The following is a 20868-nucleotide window of genomic DNA, read 5'->3' on the forward strand; positions in this document are numbered from 1 at the left end:
ACCATGGACTATAGCCCATGGTCTCGGAGTGATTTTTATATCTTTTTTCAAATCCTCGTTTTTCATCCTTTTTGACCATGGGCTATAGCCCATGGTCTCGGACGGCATACTATAGCATACCGTTTCCGGTTTGCATCATTTTTGAGGATTTGAAAAAAAGAAGAAAATCACCCCGAAACCATGGACTATAGCCCATGGTCTCGGAGTGATTTTCATCTTTTTTTCAAATCCTCGTTTTTCATCCTTTTTGACCATGGGCTATTGCCTATGGTCTCGGACGGCATACTATAGCATGCCCTTTCCGTTTTTCATCATTTTTGAGGATTTGAAAAAAAGACGAAAATCACCCCGAGACCATGGACTATAGCCCATGGTCTCGGAGTGATTTTCATCTTTTTTTCAAATCCTCGTTTTTCATCCTTTTTGACCATGGGCTATAGCCCATGGGCTATAGCCCATGGTCTCGGACGGCATACTATAGCATGCCTTTTCCGGTTTGCATCATTTTTGAGGATTTGAAAAAAAGACGAAAATCACCCCGAGACCATGGACTATAGCCCATGGTCTCGGAGTGATTTTCATCTTTTTTTCAAATCCTCGTTTTTCATCCTTTTTGACCATGGGCTATAGCCCATGGTCTCGGACGGCATACTATAGCATGCCGTTTCCGTTTTTCATCATTTTTGAGGATTTGAAAAAAAGATGAAAATCACCCCGAGAACATGGACTATAGCCCATGGTCTCGGACGGCATACTATAGCATGCCGTTTCCGGTTTTCATCATTTTCGAGGATTTCTAGGTGAAAGTGCTTTTTTGATGTGCCAATATCTGCCATTGAGCCCCATTGTAAATTTCTCAAATTTGAAACCACTATATTCCTAAAACGATGAAACTTTTCAAAGATTCCTTTTCAGGCAAACATGTCCACCGTAAGATGAACGCCTTACGACGAACGCCACACGACGAGTGCCATTCGACCTCCTCCCCAAAGACTCAGGGTCGTTGACCCCCCCCCCGGAACCTACACATCTGCATTCATTCATCCCTCCTTCATCCCTCCATTTCTTCACTGTCAATAAATCCCTTAAACCTCCCCAATGGTGTGTTTATTCCTACTAGTGAAAGCCCCATTGTAAATTTCTCAAATTTGAGAGCACTATATTTCTAAAACGATGAAACATTTCAAAGATTCCTTTTCAGGCAAACATGTCCACCTAAGTAGGTTTGAATGGGGTTTCTAGGTGTAAGTATGTAGGACTAGTAGCATGCCAAAGTTTGTGCTATTGCCATTGGGAATGCATTGGGCGTTTAAGTTAAATAACTCAGAAACTACAAAACATTTCAAAGTAAAAAGTTCCAGCATGTGTCTCCACAGTAAGCTGAATTATAAATAGTGTGAATGGAGTTTCTAGGTGAAAGTGCTTTTTTGACGTGCCAATATCTGCCATTGAGCCCCATTGTAAATTTCTCAAATTTGAAAGCACTATATTTCTAAAACTATGAAACAATTCAAAGATTCCTTTTCAGGCAAACATGTCCACCGTAAGATGAACCTAAATAGGTTTGAATGGGGTTTCTAGGTGTAAGTATGTAGGACTAGTAGCATGCCAAAGTTTGTGCTATTGCCATTGGGAATGCATTGGGCGTGTAAGGTAAATAAATCAGAAACTACAAAACATTTCAAAGTAGAAAGTTCCAGCATGTGTCTCCACAGTAAGCTGAATTATAAAAAGTGTGAATGGAGTTTCTAGGTGAAAGTGCTTTTTTGACGTGCCAATATCTGCCATTGAGCCCCATTGTAAATTTCTCAAATTTGAAAGCACTATATTTCTAAAACTATGAAACAATTCAAAGATTCCTTTTCAGGCAAACATGTCCACCGTAAGATGAACCTAAATAGGTTTGAATTGGGTTTCTAGGTGTAAGTATGTAGGACTAGTAGCATGCCAAAGTTTGTGCTATTGCCATTGGGAATGCATTGGTCGTTTAAGTTAAATAACTCAGAAACTACAAAACATTTCAAAGTAGAAAGTTCCAGCATGTGTCTCCACAGTAAGCTGAATTATAAAAAGTGTGAATGGAGTTTCTAGGTGAAAGTGCTTTTTTGACGTGCCAATATCTGCCATTGAGCCCCATTGTAAATTTCTCAACTTTGAAAGCACTATATTTCTAAAACTATGAAACAATTCAAAGATTCCTTTTCAGGCAAACATGTCCACCGTAAGATGAACCTAAATAGGTTATAGGCCCATAGCCCATGGCCTTGGATGGCATACTATAGCATGCCTTTTTTCATCATTTTTGAGGATTTGAAAAGAAGACGAAAATCACCCCGAGACCATGGACTATAGCCCATGGTCTCGGAGTGATTTTCATCTTTTTTTCAAATCCTCTTTTTTCATCCTTTTTCACCATGGGCTATAGCCCATGGTCTCGGACGGCATACTATAGCATGCCGTTTCCGGTTTTCATCATTTTTGAGGATTTGAAAAAAAGACGAAAATCACCCCGAGACCATGGACTATAGCCCACGGTCTCGGAGTGATTTTCATCTTTTTTTCAAATCCTCGTTTTTCATCCTTTTTGACCATGGGCTATTGCCTATGGTCTCGGACGGCATACTATAGCATGCCGTTTCCGTTTTTCATCATTTTTGAGGATTTGAAAAAAAGACGAAAATCACCCCGAGACCATGGACTATAGCCCATGGTCTCGGAGTGATTTTCATCTTTTTTTCAAATCCTAGTTTTTCATCCTTTTTGACCATGGGCTATAGCCCATGGGCTATAGCCCATGGGCTATAGCCCATGGTCTCGGACGGCATACTATAGCATGCCTTTTCCGGTTTGCATCATTTTTGAGGATTTGAAAAAAAGACGAAAATCATCCCGAGACCATGGACTATAGCCCATGGTCTCGGAGTGATTTTCATCTTTTTTTCAAATCCTCGTTTTTCATCCTTTTTGACCATGGGCTATAGCCCATGGTCTCGGACGGCATACTATAGCATGCCGTTTCCGTTTTTCATCATTTTTGAGGATTTGAAAAAAAGATGAAAATCACCCCGAGAACATGGACTATAGCCCATGGTCTCGGACGGCATACTATAGCATGCCGTTTCCGGTTTTCATCATTTTCGAGGATTTCTAGGTGAAAGTGCTTTTTTGATGTGCCAATATCTGCCATTGAGCCCCATTGTAAATTTCTCAAATTTGAAACCACTATATTCCTAAAACGATGAAACTTTTCAAAGATTCCTTTTCAGGCAAACATGTCCACCGTAAGATGAACGCCTTACGACGAACGCCACACGACGAGTGCCATTCGACCTCCTCCCCAAAGACTCAGGGTCGTTGACCCCCCCCGGAACCTACACATCTGCATTCATTCATCCCTCCTTCATCCCTCCATTTCTTCACTGTCAATAAATCCCTTAAACCTCCCCAATGGTGTGTTTATTCCTACTAGTGAAAGCCCCATTGTAAATTTCTCAAATTTGAGAGCACTATATTTAAAACGATGAAACATTTCAAAGATTCCTTTTCAGGCAAACATGTCCACCTAAGTAGGTTTGAATGGGGTTTCTAGGTGTAAGTATGTAGGACTAGTAGCATGCCAAAGTTTGTGCTATTGCCATTGGGAATGCATTGGGCGTTTAAGTTAAATAACTCAGAAACTACAAAACATTTCAAAGTAAAAAGTTCCAGCATGTGTCTCCACAGTAAGCTGAATTATAAATAGTGTGAATGGAGTTTCTAGGTGAAAGTGCTTTTTTGACGTGCCAATATCTGCCATTGAGCCCCATTGTAAATTTCTCAAATTTGAAAGCACTATATTTCTAAAACTATGAAACAATTCAAAGATTCCTTTTCAGGCAAACATGTCCACCGTAAGATGAACCTAAATAGGTTTGAATGGGGTTTCTAGGTGTAAGTATGTAGGACTAGTAGCATGCCAAAGTTTGTGCTATTGCCATTGGGAATGCATTGGGCGTGTAAGGTAAATAAATCAGAAACTACAAAACATTTCAAAGTAGAAAGTTCCAGCATGTGTCTCCACAGTAAGCTGAATTATAAAAAGTGTGAATGGAGTTTCTAGGTGAAAGTGCTTTTTTGACGTGCCAATATCTGCCATTGAGCCCCATTGTAAATTTCTCAAATTTAAAAGCACTATATTTCTAAAACTATGAAACAATTCAAAGATTCCTTTTCAGGCAAACATGTCCACCGTAATGAACCTAAATAGGTTTGAATGGGGTTTCTAGGTGTAAGTATGTAGGACTAGTAGCATGCCAAAGTTTGTGCTATTGCCATTGGGAATGCATTGGGCGTTTAAGGTAAATAAATCAGAAACTACAAAACATCGCCCCACCGACTTCAAATTCACCACCACCCCACCACAGGGAGTGCAGTGCCCGGTGTCGAGGCGGTCGGACCCACAGTTGTCCAGCACCGCTACAAAAAGGCCTCTGCCCGGGCTCTGCACAGGGCCCCTGCCCAGGGTCCATATATGGAGCTGGTGTTCTGACATCACAACACTCCATATTTGGGCATGCCTGACACAGAACTACTGTACACTACTACAACTAAACTAAACTAAACTGCATGCATTTCCAGTTGTCTCCATATATTGTACCTGTTCTGACATCACAACACGGGCACCGCTCTAGTAATACACACAATGAGAAGAAATTACATTTGTTTCTTTATTTGTATTGGAAGCAGATACACAGCAGTTTCAGTAACCTCAACCCCCAATAATAACAACCAGAATTTAAAAAAAAACAAAAAAATTAGAAACATCTGTATAAAATAATTCTCCCATGCGAGTACTTAGTACCACTACACATCATCAGAAATACATATTTATATATTCACAAATCTGAAAAATATAAAACAATTGTAAAATATCAAAATAAATAAAAGAGGACAACAACTGGCAAATAACATCAAATAATTATGCGTGCTGGCACAAGAAAGATGTTTATATTATTTTACTTTTTTATTTTCGTACATTTTGAATTGTTGCTAATCATGCACTGCTTCCTATGTACAGGACCGGGTTTGTTTGTGTATCCGTCTGCCTGCGAGGGCTGGACAGTCCAAGGACAGAACATGCATTTCTGTCAGTCAGTTTAACCACTTGAACCCCAGCATCCCTATTCTGGAGGGAACATTCGCCAAAAAGAGATTTGTTGTAGAGAGAGAAGCGTATACCAAATACAGTTGCTTGCAACTCAGGTCCATTTTACTAAGTGGTTATGTCCGTGTGCTTTTTCATTGTGCTTTTACTTCCCTGTCCTAAACCTCTACGTGCATACTGTATACGACCTTCTTAATATGTCAGCCCGTCAGTGCACGTGACCATTAAGCTTTCTTGTGTGACACTAGGTTGTACTAAAATCCCAAACATTGACTCTATGACGGCTTTGAAAGATAAGGGCATGTTTCAGTGACAAAAGTGTCTTTGTTAACAGCAATAAATAAAGATCTAGTGTGCCATTTGCAATACAATGCAACAGCTGCATACCTGCAAGAGGCTTTAGTCAACCAAGGCGTGTGAATAACGACGACCTCGACTGGCAGGGCAGATGTGACTGTGGTAAATGTCATAACACTGTCATAAGCAGGCAGTTCATGTCATTAACACTTAAATATATATATTTTTTGTGATGAGGACAAATCAGTTGTACAACTCCAGCATGCCCTGTATACACAGCCATAGATGTAGTCAGATCGTTTCCATGTTTCAATGAGCGCTCTCTGCTCTGGTGCCTAAAGATGGGTGTCAATCCACCCTGCCAGCCAAAGCAAATAAACTCATAAACAAATAAACGAGCAGCGAATGTCACTTCAGTATGACAAGTGTTTGGTACATATAGGTACTATTTACAATCTACTGCTTAATAAGAATATTTCTGTAACAGTTGATATCTTCTCTCCTCACAGGTTTGCTCTCTAATCCACTATACTACAATTTTCCAACATTTGGCCGATGTTAATAGACACAATTTACAATTTATCAGACAAACACTTTTTTCTGATAACAATAAATAATTCACAATGTAAACATTATAAGACTGCTTTAGAAATGACATGTCTACATAAACGTTACAGACTAGATGCATAGACTTCAGTTGTTATACCTTGTTCAATCAGGGGCCATATAAAATGACTCTGATGTGCAGTCACTGCCAAATTGAGTGATTGGGTGATCAAAAAAGTGATTTCTGTCGTTTCTGGGGAAGAGGCTGTTATGGTTGTTGTCCACTATAAAAAAGGGGGAGCTACATTGCAATGCAAAAGAACAGAGCTCGTTCAAGTCCCACTCTGGAATAAAGGTCCAAATGTGAGGGACCTTAGCCATCACATCAATTTCTTTGTTTCAGGCATGCAAAATCCCTGAAATTATATTGACTAATAATTTCAGCCAGAGGAAATCAAAGATGACTCCTCTTATCTCAATAATCAGTCCAGACTCCATTCCTTCCAAGACACAATTTTAGCTTGTAGTATTGAGGAGCTAGCATTGTCCATGAGTCGATGACTATGGAATGGGTATGACATTATCGGAATAACAAAACTTTAAAAAAAAATGCCACAGCTTAGTGTATGTTATCATAATTTGTTTTAGTGGGGTACAATTGAAGACCCAGTGCTTTGAAATCTCCCCATACTGTATGCTACATAAGTATTCTGTAGATCCTCTGTATACAGTTTACAGTGCCAAGCCTGATGTGGTTAACATCTGTAGCCCTTTTAGCAGAGGTCTGCGTTCTCTGGCATATAGATCAGGGTAAAAGTTTCGACTATAATGACATGCCCAAAACATGGACGCCAGGTTGAAAGTGGATAATGGTTTGTGCTTTCCCTGGGAAGAGATACCATACAAGTTGGGGTGGGGTGTGGTGGGGTGCGACCTTGCACCCCATGACATCTTCAGTTGGATTGGGGTTGCTACAGCAACGTGAGCTCAATAGAGATTTTCCTATGGCCTCTGTGCACCTATACCAGCAGCTATTGATCTGATCGGCTAGTCGTGTTGCAGGGAGGCAGTGGCACTTCATGTCTTCTTCTAAACATCAGACAAAATGTAAACTGCTTTGTTCGGTTTATGTATTTCTTTCTCTCTTTCGCACGTGCACGCACGCACGCACGCACGCACGCACGCACGCACGCACGCACGCACGCACGCATATACACACACACACACGCACGTATATACACACACACGCACACACGCACACGGCAGTGTATGCCCGCTGTGGAATGTTTACATTAAGACGCTGAACATGAAAATATCCTTCCTCACATAAGAGACACTTTGGAAATTCTTATAAATCTAAAGTCAAACATGAGCACTCTCATCGACAGTGTAATATCCTCCACTCTATGAGTTACAGTTACAGGTAACAGGCAACACTGGTCAGTACAAGAGGTCAGAACTAGAACGGCACGGCGCGGCACGGCGCGGCACGGCGCGGCATGGCACGGCAGGGCGCGCACACACACACACACACACACACACACACACACACACACACACACACACACACACACACACACACACACACACACACACACACACACACACACACACACACACACACACACTCCCAGATGAATCACAGTGCTTGAAGGCTTGTTTTCATCGGGTTAAGGTCTCTATACATTAGCTCATTAGAAACGACTAGACAGATAGGGTCCACAAGACAGAAGGCATAACGGGTCTCAGGCAGTGTGCTCTGTTACAGGGTAGACAAAACATACAACGATGGCAGGGACAATCTTTCAAGGTTCAATATACCTGCACCATTTAGTCCTCGTATTATCATTAAAATCTTAAAAGATCTGCATTTAACACGACTTTACATAAAAATAGAAATGTTATTTAGAAGAAACCAAAGAATAACTCTTGAAAATTAAAATGTTGTGTTACAACTCTGAAGAAATAAACAGGGTTTTTATTCCCATTGTGAGTGACCCACCCCATACTGGAATGTGTGAGACTGTGCAGCCTCTGGTGTGAGTGGGTCGTAGGATCTTATGTCATGTTGTGCTTCGGGCTGGTCTTGGCATGTTTCATTGATTATCTGACTATTGGCACTTCTAGTTCCCCTCTGGGCACTAGATACAGTGGAATGTCAAAGTGAAGGAATGCCAAGACAAAGGCTACAACTACAGTATGCCCAGTTTCACCCACACCCTGATTAGCCTAGGACTACAGTTGGGTGCCACCGATATTGTCCCTTATCATTTGACCCATTTAGGCCTGACCTCAAAATTTAAAAACATCCTTCTAAATCCTCCAGTTTTCTGAAATAAATATTTTCACGATTTTTCAAAAATAGCAGACCTACAAGTAGATCTGCTATTTTTCAATAGCTAAATTATAACATAATGTTTAAAACGCCAAAAGGGGTTCCCGCCCAAAATGGGTTAACTGTCCTTTTGCGCAGATCACGCAAACCCCAGCAAAAAGAAAAGGACAATATCGATGGCCTCCAACTGTATGTATCTTCTACATATCAAATGTTGGTTTGGAATGAAATGACTATCACCTCATTGAAGAGAGGTTTAGTGGAAGGTAGAATATTACTTAAACTCTACATAACGAACGTTGATGCTTTACAGAGTCAAGACAGGTACGGTGATGTTTGAATTATATTCAAATTGTGATATTACATTGTACTATTATCACAATGTCCTAGTCAGTAAAATGGACGTATTCACTTCACGCGTAGTGACCGTTGTTCTTCTAGCTGTGCTTTTACATCACTAGGAACATCGTGGCAGTGGGTAACCAGTAGCCACCGGGGCGACACCAGAGCAGCAGCTGGCGCCGTGTGGCAGATCTTTCGCATTTTTCCCAGACAAGTCATTTCACCTCTTATTGTTGGCCTAGCTGAGGCCCTCCTCCGCGGAGCAGTGGTCAGACTTCAGCTTTCACCTCTCTGTTGGCCTAGCTGCGGCCCTCCTCCACGGAGCGCTGGTCAGACTTCAGCTTGACGAACTCTTTGGCCACGTCGTCGTTGTTGCGCTGGGAGAGGATACGCAGGACGGTGAGGCCCGTCTCGTCCATGTGGATGCGCTTGCCCAGCGGCAGCCAGCAGGCCACGCTGCCCTTGGAGGCCATGTCCTTCAGCTGCATGACGGCCATGCCCACGGTGCGGTCCTCACGCGCAAAGCAGTAGTCTTTCACGCACACTTGGAGCTCGTAGCCCTCAGGGCCCACCTCGCTGCCGAGGGTGCTGTGGGAGGGAAAACAGGAGAGAGAGAGAGAGAGAGAGAGAGAGAGAGAGAGAGAGAGAGAGAGAGACTAAAGCCCAATTCATACTTCAATTCATACATTATAATGTTTTACTTTTCTTTTTTTGAATTGTTGCTATCATTTCCTTTAGGACAGAACATGCATGTCTGCCACTCGGTGTGCTTTTCATTGTGCCTTTATTTCCCTGTCCTAAACGTCTGTGTGCAAATATCTTTCTTCACATGCCAGCCCATCAGTGCACGAAATCATCAAGCGTGTCTTACTTGCGTGACACCATTGTACTGAAATCCCAAACAGAGGCCTTGTGACAGCTCCTTCTTTAACCCATTTAGACCGTAGGACGTGTGGAAACGTCCTAGCTAATCCAACCGATGGATTGCGAGGACGTGTGTACAGTTGTACACACGTACAGTTGTGTACAGTTGTACACACGTCCTAGCACATTTTCATTGATATCAAACGAGAGAAAAATATTCAGATTTTCTTTCTTTTTTTGGGGGGTTGGCCTCTCCTTCTGCACCATACTCCTTGCTGTTCGCGCATGCGCGTTGGCGTTCACTTCCCTGTTTACGGCTCAGAAAGAATGCCTCGTATCTCCAAATCTATGGAGCTCTCCGTGGTTTTGACCAGATGGATATACTACTGTAAGCTCTTCATTTCTGACTTCAACATGCCTCTCGTAAAAAAAAAAAAGACAGCGAGGGATTATTCAGCGACTTCATCGTAATCATAGCGAGGTAAGCAAGCAACATTATTCCTCCCGGTTTTTGTACGGAACGGAATTATTTTTTCGCTTTTCGCGAAACTTGCCAATATGGTAGAGAGCTATGCCAAGCGGTGAAGATGCGAAGTACACGACCATTGGCCAAAGGGTGGTGCTGTAGCACTCAATTGAAAATGCAAACTTTGAACAGGCATGGCTTTCGAGTTCTGACTTTTTGACTTCTGACCTTTACATCTCCCACCTTTTGAATTAAATGATAAACATCTATCTCCTCCCGGGATCTTTGATCAAAATGCACGAAAATGTCTACACGTGAACTTTGGACCTATATTGACACACATAAAAAAATTAAGCTTTTATGAGCCAATGAATATTGCAGTTTTATGAAAATGGTTCTACATACATGCAGTCACATGTTTATGAAACTTTACAGTATGGTAGAGGGTCATGCCAAATGGCGCTGAAACCAGTCTTACTCCACCATGGCCAAAGGGGGGCGCTATAGCAATCGTTTGACAAATAAACCTTTGAACAGGCATAACTCATTTTGGCCAAATGTCGTTTGGCCAAAATCCATGGATCTTGTTTACAAATGTGCCTTGACTCATGCGGAACACATCTGTCACTTTGACCACTTACCAGTAAGCTCCGCCCTCAGAATCGCTTAAACCTGCTCAACAGTGGTGTTGTTGAGCAGCCTGCACCGCTAAGTTCACACAGGTGTGATTTTTCTTATTGAGTGCTTGCAGCTATATTGTTTTTATTGCTTATTGCCCTCTTGCTTGCCACCATTATCGCTGCTTGCAGCTACATCTTTCATTGTGATTGATCCAACCCAGAACACAATCGACTGACTCATGATTACAATAATCGTGCTCTGAGAATGCACGCTGCTCACCCATCTGACCACTTAACACGGCAGCCAAAAGGTCAGGAGTGTTGTCGCCGGTGCATGGCGAAATGTCTGACACGTACATTTCCTTTTTTCTCTTGCAGGTTATGGGCAGTGCCGGGATGAGTGAACTGCAACCCTTCTTTCTTATTGGATTTTGAAAACTTTAATATGCCTATATTAACATAAAAACTCCAGTGTGTGAAAGTCTGTCTATGGATTTTTATAAATATTTAACCAATGGAAAAATAGTTTTTTCCATTTCCTGTAAAGTCACAGCTTTGCACTATACAATAATGACCGTACAGAGCATGTGATTGGAGCCGCTTTTGTTTTACTCACAATGTGAACGTTTCATTGTATTTGGGAGCCCAGCTGTTGTTCTTAGACTTGGTGGCATACTTCCTCTTCTTGTCACTGAGGTGAGGGCCGATAATGTAGACCTCTACAAATGGCCGAAATATTCCCTGTGTCTGCCATCTCAGGTCATTGGCAGCCACCACTGAGAAAGAAAGAGAGAGTGAGTTTGAAAATGTAAGCGTGTAATTCTGAAGAAAGAAAAATTTGAAATGTATAGCTGGCATTTATTTATTTATTCTTTTAAACCATTGTAATGATGAAACCAGGGACCATTGCCTTGTGCACCCATCTGAGGGAGTATGGGGTAATAGAACATTGAAGAACATGAACTGACCTTTAACCGTGACCTTGTGCTCTCCGGTGTTGGGGTGAGTGAAGATCTCCACATGGATGGACACCTCTCCCACAGCATTGTCCACCCCAGAGCCTGACGGGACAGACAGCCAGAGAGGAGACACGTCAACCCCTGATGCTCGCACATATGGGCCCTTAAGCCTGATTTATACTTTGTCGTACGACGATGTCCTGCTCTGAAAATAGCTGATCTTACTACACCAGTGGTTCTCAGAAGATTTCATGTCAAGGACCCTCAAATTAATATGTATTTGGCTGTGGATACCCACCCCATTTGTGGCAGGGAACCCTGCCACAAATGTTGAAATGTTTCAAAAATATTCCAAATGACTCAAAGACTTCCAAGATAGCCAATGGTTAAAGTGGTTAAACAAAACGTGATGCTAGATTAAAGCATTTTGCTGGGGACCTCTTGGAAACCAAAACCCCTCACGGACCCCCTTAAGAACCACTGTACTACACAATGCATCGTGGCGCGTTGTGAGCTTGTAGAAGATCATCATGTGCTATATTGTCGGCATGGGACACTGGTGGCACGCATTGATGTATAAATCACTCTACTCGCTTTACTGATCAAGTTCATTTCAGTCCTGTAAATTGTGTGCAGAAAGTACTGACCATGCAACAAGTTATAGTACTTCTGAAAGTTACTTTACAGGAGAAGTTTATGTGGACGTCACACTGTGCAGCTATGAGATATATGCTTTCATCATGGTAGGACAAGACTGTGATGAATATATGACGTATAATTTACGGTGTATATACAGCCCCCCTACAGCGAAATGAGCCTTGTAAGGGGTCTATACTTTATCTACCTAGCTGTGTGTTATCCTTTCTTTAAACAGACATAATGCAAAAGAAGAGGTTACTGGCTGGTCTTTTTAAAACATTGAGCAATGCAAAGGTGTTTAGGCTAATTTGGGACAGCATAATGTCCACTCGTAGTTGCACAGTGGCTCTGTTGTCTCGTGGAGTGTTAAGATGCATTAGTAGGGAGTTGAGAAAGAGACCAACACATTTCTGTTTCTCCTGAGATACTGCCAGTCAGGTCAGGTCAGAACATGCTGGGATGGATCCAGACATGACCATTCCTTAATAGGAGTTCTCCAGCATGGCAGGGGATGGTTAGAGAGGAACGGAGCTGGCGGAGAGTTCAGTTTCTCAGGTCTTGTTGGACAAAACAAATTTCCTTCGGGATCAATAAAGTATCTATCTATCTATCTATCTATCTATCTATCTATCTATCTATCTATCTATCTATCTGTCTGTCAGAAAGGAGCCCAACTCAACCCTTCAGAGCTATACAACGGGTGATGAGGCACACGCATTGAGAAAACTCCAATTCTATTTACAGCATTCCTATTAGCAGCAGACGGTGGTTTAAACGAGTCCCCAATTGATGTCTTTCAAAAATCTTGGAAACTGCTGGCATTTGAGCTACTCCATGTGTGTAGCCCCCTCATCCTTGATAGCTCACTACTGGACCAGTGCCCAAATGTTGATGTTTTTTGACAGATGCCAAAATGTTGCCATTTTTGACAGATTAAGTGCAGTTTAAGGTAATAACAGTCCTGTAAAGAAGATGCTAAAAAGAAGCAATCTGCCCTAAAAGAAGATAATATCTGTATCAAATTACAATGATTGATTTGAATATTTTCTGCTTTAATTGCTCTTTTATTTCTTTTTTTGATCCGTCAATGGTATCTGTGGGAGCTCATCTTCAACGCTGCCAAGGAATTAGGATACTTGAAGGTAGCGTACTGTGGCGTACTGTGTGTGTGTGTGCGTGCGTGCGTGCGCGTGCGTGCGTGCGTGCGTGTGTGCGTGTGCGCGCGTGCGTGTGCGCGTGTGTGTGCGTGTGGGGGTAGTAAGTATCAGTACTAACATCAATCTCTCAGAGTTACATTAACAGGATTATCAGGATTTCATAGTGCAGTGTTTGGGAGAGAGAGAGTGTTTTCTGCCTACAATAGAGGGTATAGGCATGTATAAAGTAAATCGAGTCGCAAATGGAGTTTCATCTTTAACATTGTTTAATGCAATATATCAGATAGGACTTTTCTGTTTGGATGTACAGTATGGGCTGTCAAGGCCAGAAAGTAGTTTTTTACCACTCACTTCCAGGTATGATGATGTCACGCACATATAGCCGCATACCCTCTATGACATGAGCATAATTGGGAATGCCATTGGCTAAGAGAAAGCAAGATGCTGCCAAGGAAAGGCAAGAGTTTTTGCCTCTCCAATATACATAAAGGTGTAGTAGAACTTATGCAATCTTTGGCATAAGGCATACATGTAATACTTATAGATAGTGTACATCTAAAATAATTAGTTTTAATTGTAGTGTCCATATATGCTATTGGACTGGACCGTATAATACATAATAAAATACATTAAATAATGTGTTTGGAAGGCAGCATAACTTCCCATATCATGCACATGTTCATGTCTCCCCCAGCTGTACGTCGTATGTGTAATCAGTCCTCATACTGTATGTATATTAGTGTTGTTCCCCAGACAGTCCTTATCGAGTCATTGTTTGGTGTCACATCATGTTTATTGTTAGTTTGTGATTTGACATTTTCTCTGTTATTTTTGTATGAAATCACCCAGTCTTGGGTGTTGAACTCTTGCTGCCCTTCCTGTCCTGCATGTGGGTTGTCACCACACCACACCACACCACCAGATCGTGACACTGTGTCAAATGGACTGCATGAGGATTTGAAGATCCGGGTGGCAGAGAGAAAAAGAGTAAAATCTCTTGATGCTGATCTACAATGACAGGCGGCATTACCACCCGACACTGGGGACCACTTCTGATTGGACAAATCTGCGTGCGTGCGTGCGTGCGTGCGTGCGTGCGTGCGTGCGTGCGTGCGTGTACAGTATAGGCATTGAAGGCCAAAACAAGGACAGGGACCCTTCCCAGACAATCTGAGCCAACTGTCATCATCACCATCACCACCACCATCATCATTATGACATCATCATCATCATAAGAAATTTTACATAATTACTATCATGGCTGTAGAATTTAGAAATGGCAAGTAACATCTGCAAAATAATTTCCTCTGATGCAGTGATGTTACTAAAGACAGCAAGTCTCTCTGTGTCTGGTTCAATGACTGTAGATAATTGCTCTCGCTCACTCGCTCGCTCGCTCACTCGCTCACTCACAAGTGGACTTGGCCCAGAAGCCTCCTTCCATGACATCATGCTTGCTCCAGAATGCTCCAGGCTCTGACGCCTGAGTATTCTCTGTGCCTGATGTCTGGAGATCATGCCTTGCTCTGTGGTCTCTCATACATACACACAGGGGGGTATGTATACGGAACAGCAGCGCACATACTGTACTGTACAGTGTGTGTACACATTACATGCATGAATGCATTAAGTCTATGCTCCGTGTGTTGTAGTAAGAACATGGGTTATAGTAGCAGGAAAGAAAGACGGGGCATACTGAGACAACCGAGAGAGAGAGAGAGAGAGAGAGAGAGAGAGAGAGAGAGAGAGAGAGAGAGAGAGAGAGAGAGAGAGAGAGAGAGAGAGAGAGAGAGGGGGGAGAGAGAGAGGCTGAGAGACTGGGTTTGTTTGTAGGGATGAATCTGAGCAGGCAGGGCAGTCTCAGGAGTCAGGATGCATAATGGTGGGGTGTGTACTGTAGGGTGAAGGGAGCAGGGCTTTGGTCTGGAGGCCCTCTGGGAGCCCCCAGGGGTCTCAGGCCCCAAGCCTGAGGTCCACATACCCTGGTCTGGGTACAAATCCTCACTACTGGTGAACCTCAAGCCCTTCCCGTCGAACACTGGCCCACAAAAAGGGGCAGAGGCAGAGAGTAGACGGAGAGAGAGAGAGAGAGAGAGAGAGAGAGAGAGAGAGAGAGAGAGAGAAGGGAAAGGGAAAATACTGTAGTAGAGACACATAAATATGAAGGACCGAAGACATTGAATTTAGAAACAAGACAGCTGGAACTCACAGTTTTAAATGTGAAAGTGAACCGACAGGCCTATTAATATTCCTGTGTTTAAACATTCCCTAAACTACTGTTAAACATCATAAATAAAACAGCATTTCTACTCATGTTGCTCAGGGACACGTGTAAGCTTCTCACACAGAGATGCGATGGCTGTTATGCAGCCTCCTGATGAGTCAGTGGACATAAAGGAAATGGACAGAAGCAGAGACAAACAAGATGGGTGTCTATTAACAGAGTGACTCCCATGTGGATCTTAGACCGCATGGGAACAGTCAGTCATCTAACGTTTATAGAAAAAAAACTCCTGGTGGTATAATTATTTCAAATGGCTAGACGGACGGCTCATGTTAAGAGATTATTTGTGTTTCTGGAGACTAGCTAACTGGAGACTCAATATTTCACAAGAGCATTATGAAATAAAATATCAAGCACCCAGAGCCACTGCTTTCTACTCTATAAAGCATGTGAGGTAATTTCAGGAAATACAGTCGGACACGTGGATAATCCTTAACTACAAATAGACATGGGAGATGCCGGAATCGCTTCTCAAAGAGCACACAGAGCACATTTTCAGAACAACGCAGCAATAAAATTAAAACTGCGAGCAGCAATAAAGGTCAACAAATTAAGATATCTAACGCAGAGATTGATACGAGGGTCTTAAGAAAAGAAAGGCAGTTCAAAAGGGAGGTTGGAAAGAGAGAGAAAGAGAGGGCTCAGTTGAGTTACCTTGTGCGTTCTGTGACTGGACGAAGGTCTTGATCAGCTTGTCCGTGGCCTGGGTGTAGAGAGACAGGGCGTAGTGCAGAGACAGCAGATCAGGACTCTTCTCCAGGAAGGTCTTCTTCAGACCCACACCTCCAGCATGGAAGTATTGCTGAGACGGAGAAAGGTCAGCACAGGTCAGACAGAGGGAGGAAATGGATCACTTCTGTCGCGTTGTAAGCTTGTAGATCGGCTATTTGCACTAGTTTGGGTTCCAGGCAAATATTACATTTCTCTTTTGGGTCTTGAGCTAAAAGGTTTGGGAACCACTGGTTTATGAATGGGGTAGAAATATTTGACCAGAGATGTGTAATTTACTTAAAACTATGCTAGGCTATCAGACCACAGACAAGGGGTTGGGGGGGGGATTCCTCTTCATGAACTACAAATGCCCGTATTAGTCCGGGCCATTTATTTTCCATGTCATTTTTAAGTGTCTTTTGTGAATTTTGGATCTCATCTCATCATTTACTGTAGCTCCTATTGCCCTAGGGCGAGGGGACAGTCAATCCAAATGTGTTTACTGACAGAGGCTGTGTGCGAATTCAGTCACTCACACACTACTCTCTACTGTACATAGGGAGTCAGATGTAGAAGACCACATGACATCACGACCAATCGGCGGACCACTGCAAGAAGACTTTATTGCGGTCACACCAAGTTGCCGTGCCAATATCATATGATAGCAACCTGAATTGGTTATGACCAAAACCTAAATCCAATTTTCAAAGCATTGGCTTCTAAAATGAGAGCCTTGAAATACCAACAGTCCCAAAACTTCTCTGATAGTAGTGGCTAAAGCAGTGGTTCCCAAAGTGGGGTACGGGGACCCCCAGGGGTGATATCGGTATCAGCTAACACAGAAATTGTGGTATCGGGATCGGATCGGGATCAAAAAAAATAATCCCCTGCAATGAATTCATCGACAGAAAGTAGCTCATAACATGCCTACGGTGGATTTTTATGAGACAAAAATCTTGGCAGATACAAAAGATTTCCATAGCTGCAATGTTGTTTAATACAATCAGATCAGACTTTTCCGTTTGGACGTATGGGCTATCAAGGGTTGGTATCGCAACTCTAGATTCCAGATATTAAACATAGGATCTAAGAGTTGCTTGCGGCGACGGTGCAATGGTTTGTACCTTAATGGTGTCCAGTGCAAGCTCGATCACAGCACACTGTTTAGGCGACAGGGCTCTGGCCTCCTCACGGACTATGTGCTCCTGCATTGGAATAGAGCAGTGTTCTTTAAATGCATACAAAACATACACGCACGCGCACGCGCGCACGCGCGCACGCGCGCACGCGCGCACGCACGCACGCACGCACGCACGCACGCACGCACGCACGCACGCACGCACGCACACACACACACACACACACACACACACACACACACACACACACACACACACACACACACACACACACACACACACACACACACACACACACACACACGCTACCTTCAGTTTGGACAAGTGACCCAATTCCTTGGCAGCGTTGAAGATGAGCTGAGTACCCTGGAGGTGGAAAGGGAGGAGCGGAGCCAAAGAGGGTAGAAGAAGGATGGGGTTGGAAGGTGGAGAGGACAGAAGAGAGGGAGAATAATGTCATTGTTATCATCAGAACACAGGGTGGCAGTGCAGGGGTATAATGTCACACTGAAGACAGTGACTGTTCTGACATGCAAAGGAAACACACCTTATCTAAGCCTAGAAGAACATTTTTGCCTGAAGCACTGTTCAGACTGTGCACACAAGCGCACGCACGCGTGCACGCACACATACACACATACAGTAGTACTCGTGCGCACATGTGACCACTCACCACGCAGTCACACATTGCATTACAAAAACATCAGAAATTAGCTCAGCAAATTCATACAGCATGCACAAACACATACAAACACACACACAGGTTGTTTGGGGAGAACTGCCTGTGTCTATGCAGTGTTCCTCTGTTAATCTATCCTCTACTGGAAGTACAACCTAGTGACGTTCTGCTAACAGAGTATATCACTAAGTGTTGTTGACTGCGACTCTGATCAACAAGACAGCCATAGACATGATGAATGTTTTTAAGGGTACATCATTTGTTACATCTCAATCAGTGGTGTACAAAGAGTACCACAATAACAAGATAAAAGGTAAGCAAACCCCACAAACGAGTCTCCGTGCATAAGGATGGATCTGGGAAGATTCAAATAAAGTGTACTGTATGCTCTTGAAACGAAGAGACGTGACACACGCGCGAGCGCACACACACGCACACACACACACACACACACACACACACACACACACACACACACACACACACACACACACACACACACACACACACACACACACACACACACACACACACACACACACACACACAGAGAGAGTACGGTACAAAGGAGGAGATACAGTAAGACAGGACACATCAATCTAGAGGGGTTTTTGTCCTTACATCACTGTGAGAAGCATTCTTCAGCCTCCCCTGAAAAGACAGGACGTGGTTAATACATGAGGAAGTGTTTCAGTGGTCTGATTGGCTGGTATCTGAGTATTGCTAATTTTCATTGGTCAAAGTGGGTAAATGTCATAACACTGCATTTGCCACATGAGCCATGATAACTAAATTGGGAGACACTCACCACTGGTGGAAAACAATTTTTGTTGTGTTCACAAAATGACCAAACCTACAAAATCTGTCTGGATATTGTGTGACTGTCTCAACTTGCCTACAGTAGTTTCAGGGGTTCCATTATTTTCATGTATTATCACTGAAAATGCTATCACATTACCAATATTAAAGTCAGAAGATGGTATATTTTTCAAAAATAAACAGTACTCGGACAGAGCTATGTACTTTGAGATAGTGCCCAATGAAGTCATATAAGGCAAAGCAGAGAAGCCATAACTGTTGTTACAAGATTATACATATACCGGTAGATTAAAATGGTAAAAGTTTAACAAAAACACGTTTATGCTAAAGAAGAACACTATGTTAGAGTAAAGTAATAGGTAGGTACCAAGAGTTCACAGAATAGAAGAAAAAACAACAACATAAAAAATCATAAGTGGGAAGTACAGTAGCACGCAGTATAGCATGAACACTGTTTATGCAGCATCCCAACAAAGCCACATCCTCTTCTATCCATCAGAAGCACAGTGGTTCCAACGTGACACGTGGCCAGAAACTACAATTGCCATCATAGAAACAGAACATGGAACCAAACCAGGACAGCAGACCGACATGACAGGCCTGCAGAGACATACGTTACAGTACAGTATAGTGTAGTACAGTACAGTATACTGAGAGAAGACTGCAGTGTGGAAATAGATTAGATGCAAGCAACAAACCCACACTGGGGGGGTGGGGGGTGGGGACTTCAAACGGGAAGTGGGTAAGGTGGGGTGAAGTGGGGGAAAGGGGAAACAAGTCAGAGGGGGAGAAAGGTTGGACAAAGGGGAGGGGCAGAGGGGCACTAGGACACCAGATCAGCCATCAAGAGGCCAAATTCACCCCGCTTGAGTCCCAGGGAGGGCACAATGCAAGAGAAGAAGAAGAAACAAGGCAACACCAGGCGTAAGGAGGGAGTACCACTTCTTGATTTAGGAAGAGAAATAGCATAGGGGCATCTGATTGGTGGAGGCTCTAAAGGGGTAGTCGGGACCTGTCAGACCCAGTCAGGAATGCACCATGCTTCTGTCTCCTCAAGGACAGATCGAGAGTTGGAGGGGAGGAAGAGAAGAGAAGAGAAGAGAAGAGAAGAGAAGAGAAGAGAAGAGAAGAGAAGAGAAGAGAAGAGAAGAGAAGAGAATAGACAGTTTGTTTTGGAGAAAATGAGGGATGGGGGTTGGGTTTTCATGGAGGGCAGAACATGGGAGATAGCAGCCACATATAGCAGAGGACCGACCACCGCAGACGGACAGACAGACACACACGCAGGAGTGCCGTACTTACAATCATCTGTGGAGGGAGAGCATGGGAGCAGGATGTAATAATAACGACAACAACCAGAGAAAAGGGTCAGTCAAAGCTGCAAAGAGCCCCATATCAGTCAGAAAACAAAGGGGTTTGGAGGGACATGGAGCTACTGTAACTGTTAAGAGAGACTTCTAAAACCTAGAGTAGATGCAGTAGTGAAGCATGGAAGAGAGTCACTTTGAATTCTTCACAAAGCGGGAAACGGCTGTTGGGAAGATTATGTCTTGCAGGAATTTAATACATTTTGTTACTACTGTTACTGTATGTAATTTCCTGTTTTCTTTCACTGTCATTTTGCCGTCGACACAGACAGACACAGCTTTCAGGCGAGGGCTAGCCTAAGAGGGTCAATACTGGCAAAACAATTCCCTTCCCCTTCAGAATGATATGAGGCTCTTGCTTATTAAATAAAATTAAACCCAAATAAGAACAGATATATATATAATTACACAAAAAAAATAAAAAATAAAGAGGCTGCTTTCCAAAATGTATGTTTTAAGGAGATGAATCCTGGGGCAGAATATTTCACTCATTAATTTGTA

The 20868-nt window shown here is 43.0% G+C and overlaps 1 protein-coding gene across 1 annotated transcript in view; it reads right to left on the minus strand.

Annotated features, from left to right (window-relative positions):
- Positions 1–8962: 8962 nt before the first annotated feature.
- Positions 8963–20868, minus strand: part of unc13a (unc-13 homolog A (C. elegans)) — a gene marked incomplete at both ends in the record, with an annotated part of 59166 nt that continues 47260 nt past the window's right edge. Inside the window, 8 exons of the mRNA XM_079505407.1 lie at positions 8963–9251; positions 11230–11389; positions 11582–11674; positions 15350–15406; positions 16307–16454; positions 17488–17568; positions 17812–17868; positions 18803–18832. Of these exons, the coding sequence (XP_079361533.1) occupies positions 8963–9251; positions 11230–11389; positions 11582–11674; positions 15350–15406; positions 16307–16454; positions 17488–17568; positions 17812–17868; positions 18803–18832 (915 nt within the window). The remainder of the gene's footprint in view (positions 9252–11229; positions 11390–11581; positions 11675–15349; positions 15407–16306; positions 16455–17487; positions 17569–17811; positions 17869–18802; positions 18833–20868) is intronic.

The sequence above is a fragment of the Electrona antarctica genome (assembly GCF_951216825.1).
Source record: "Electrona antarctica genome assembly, chromosome: 7".
NCBI lineage: Eukaryota > Metazoa > Chordata > Actinopteri > Myctophiformes > Myctophidae > Electrona > Electrona antarctica.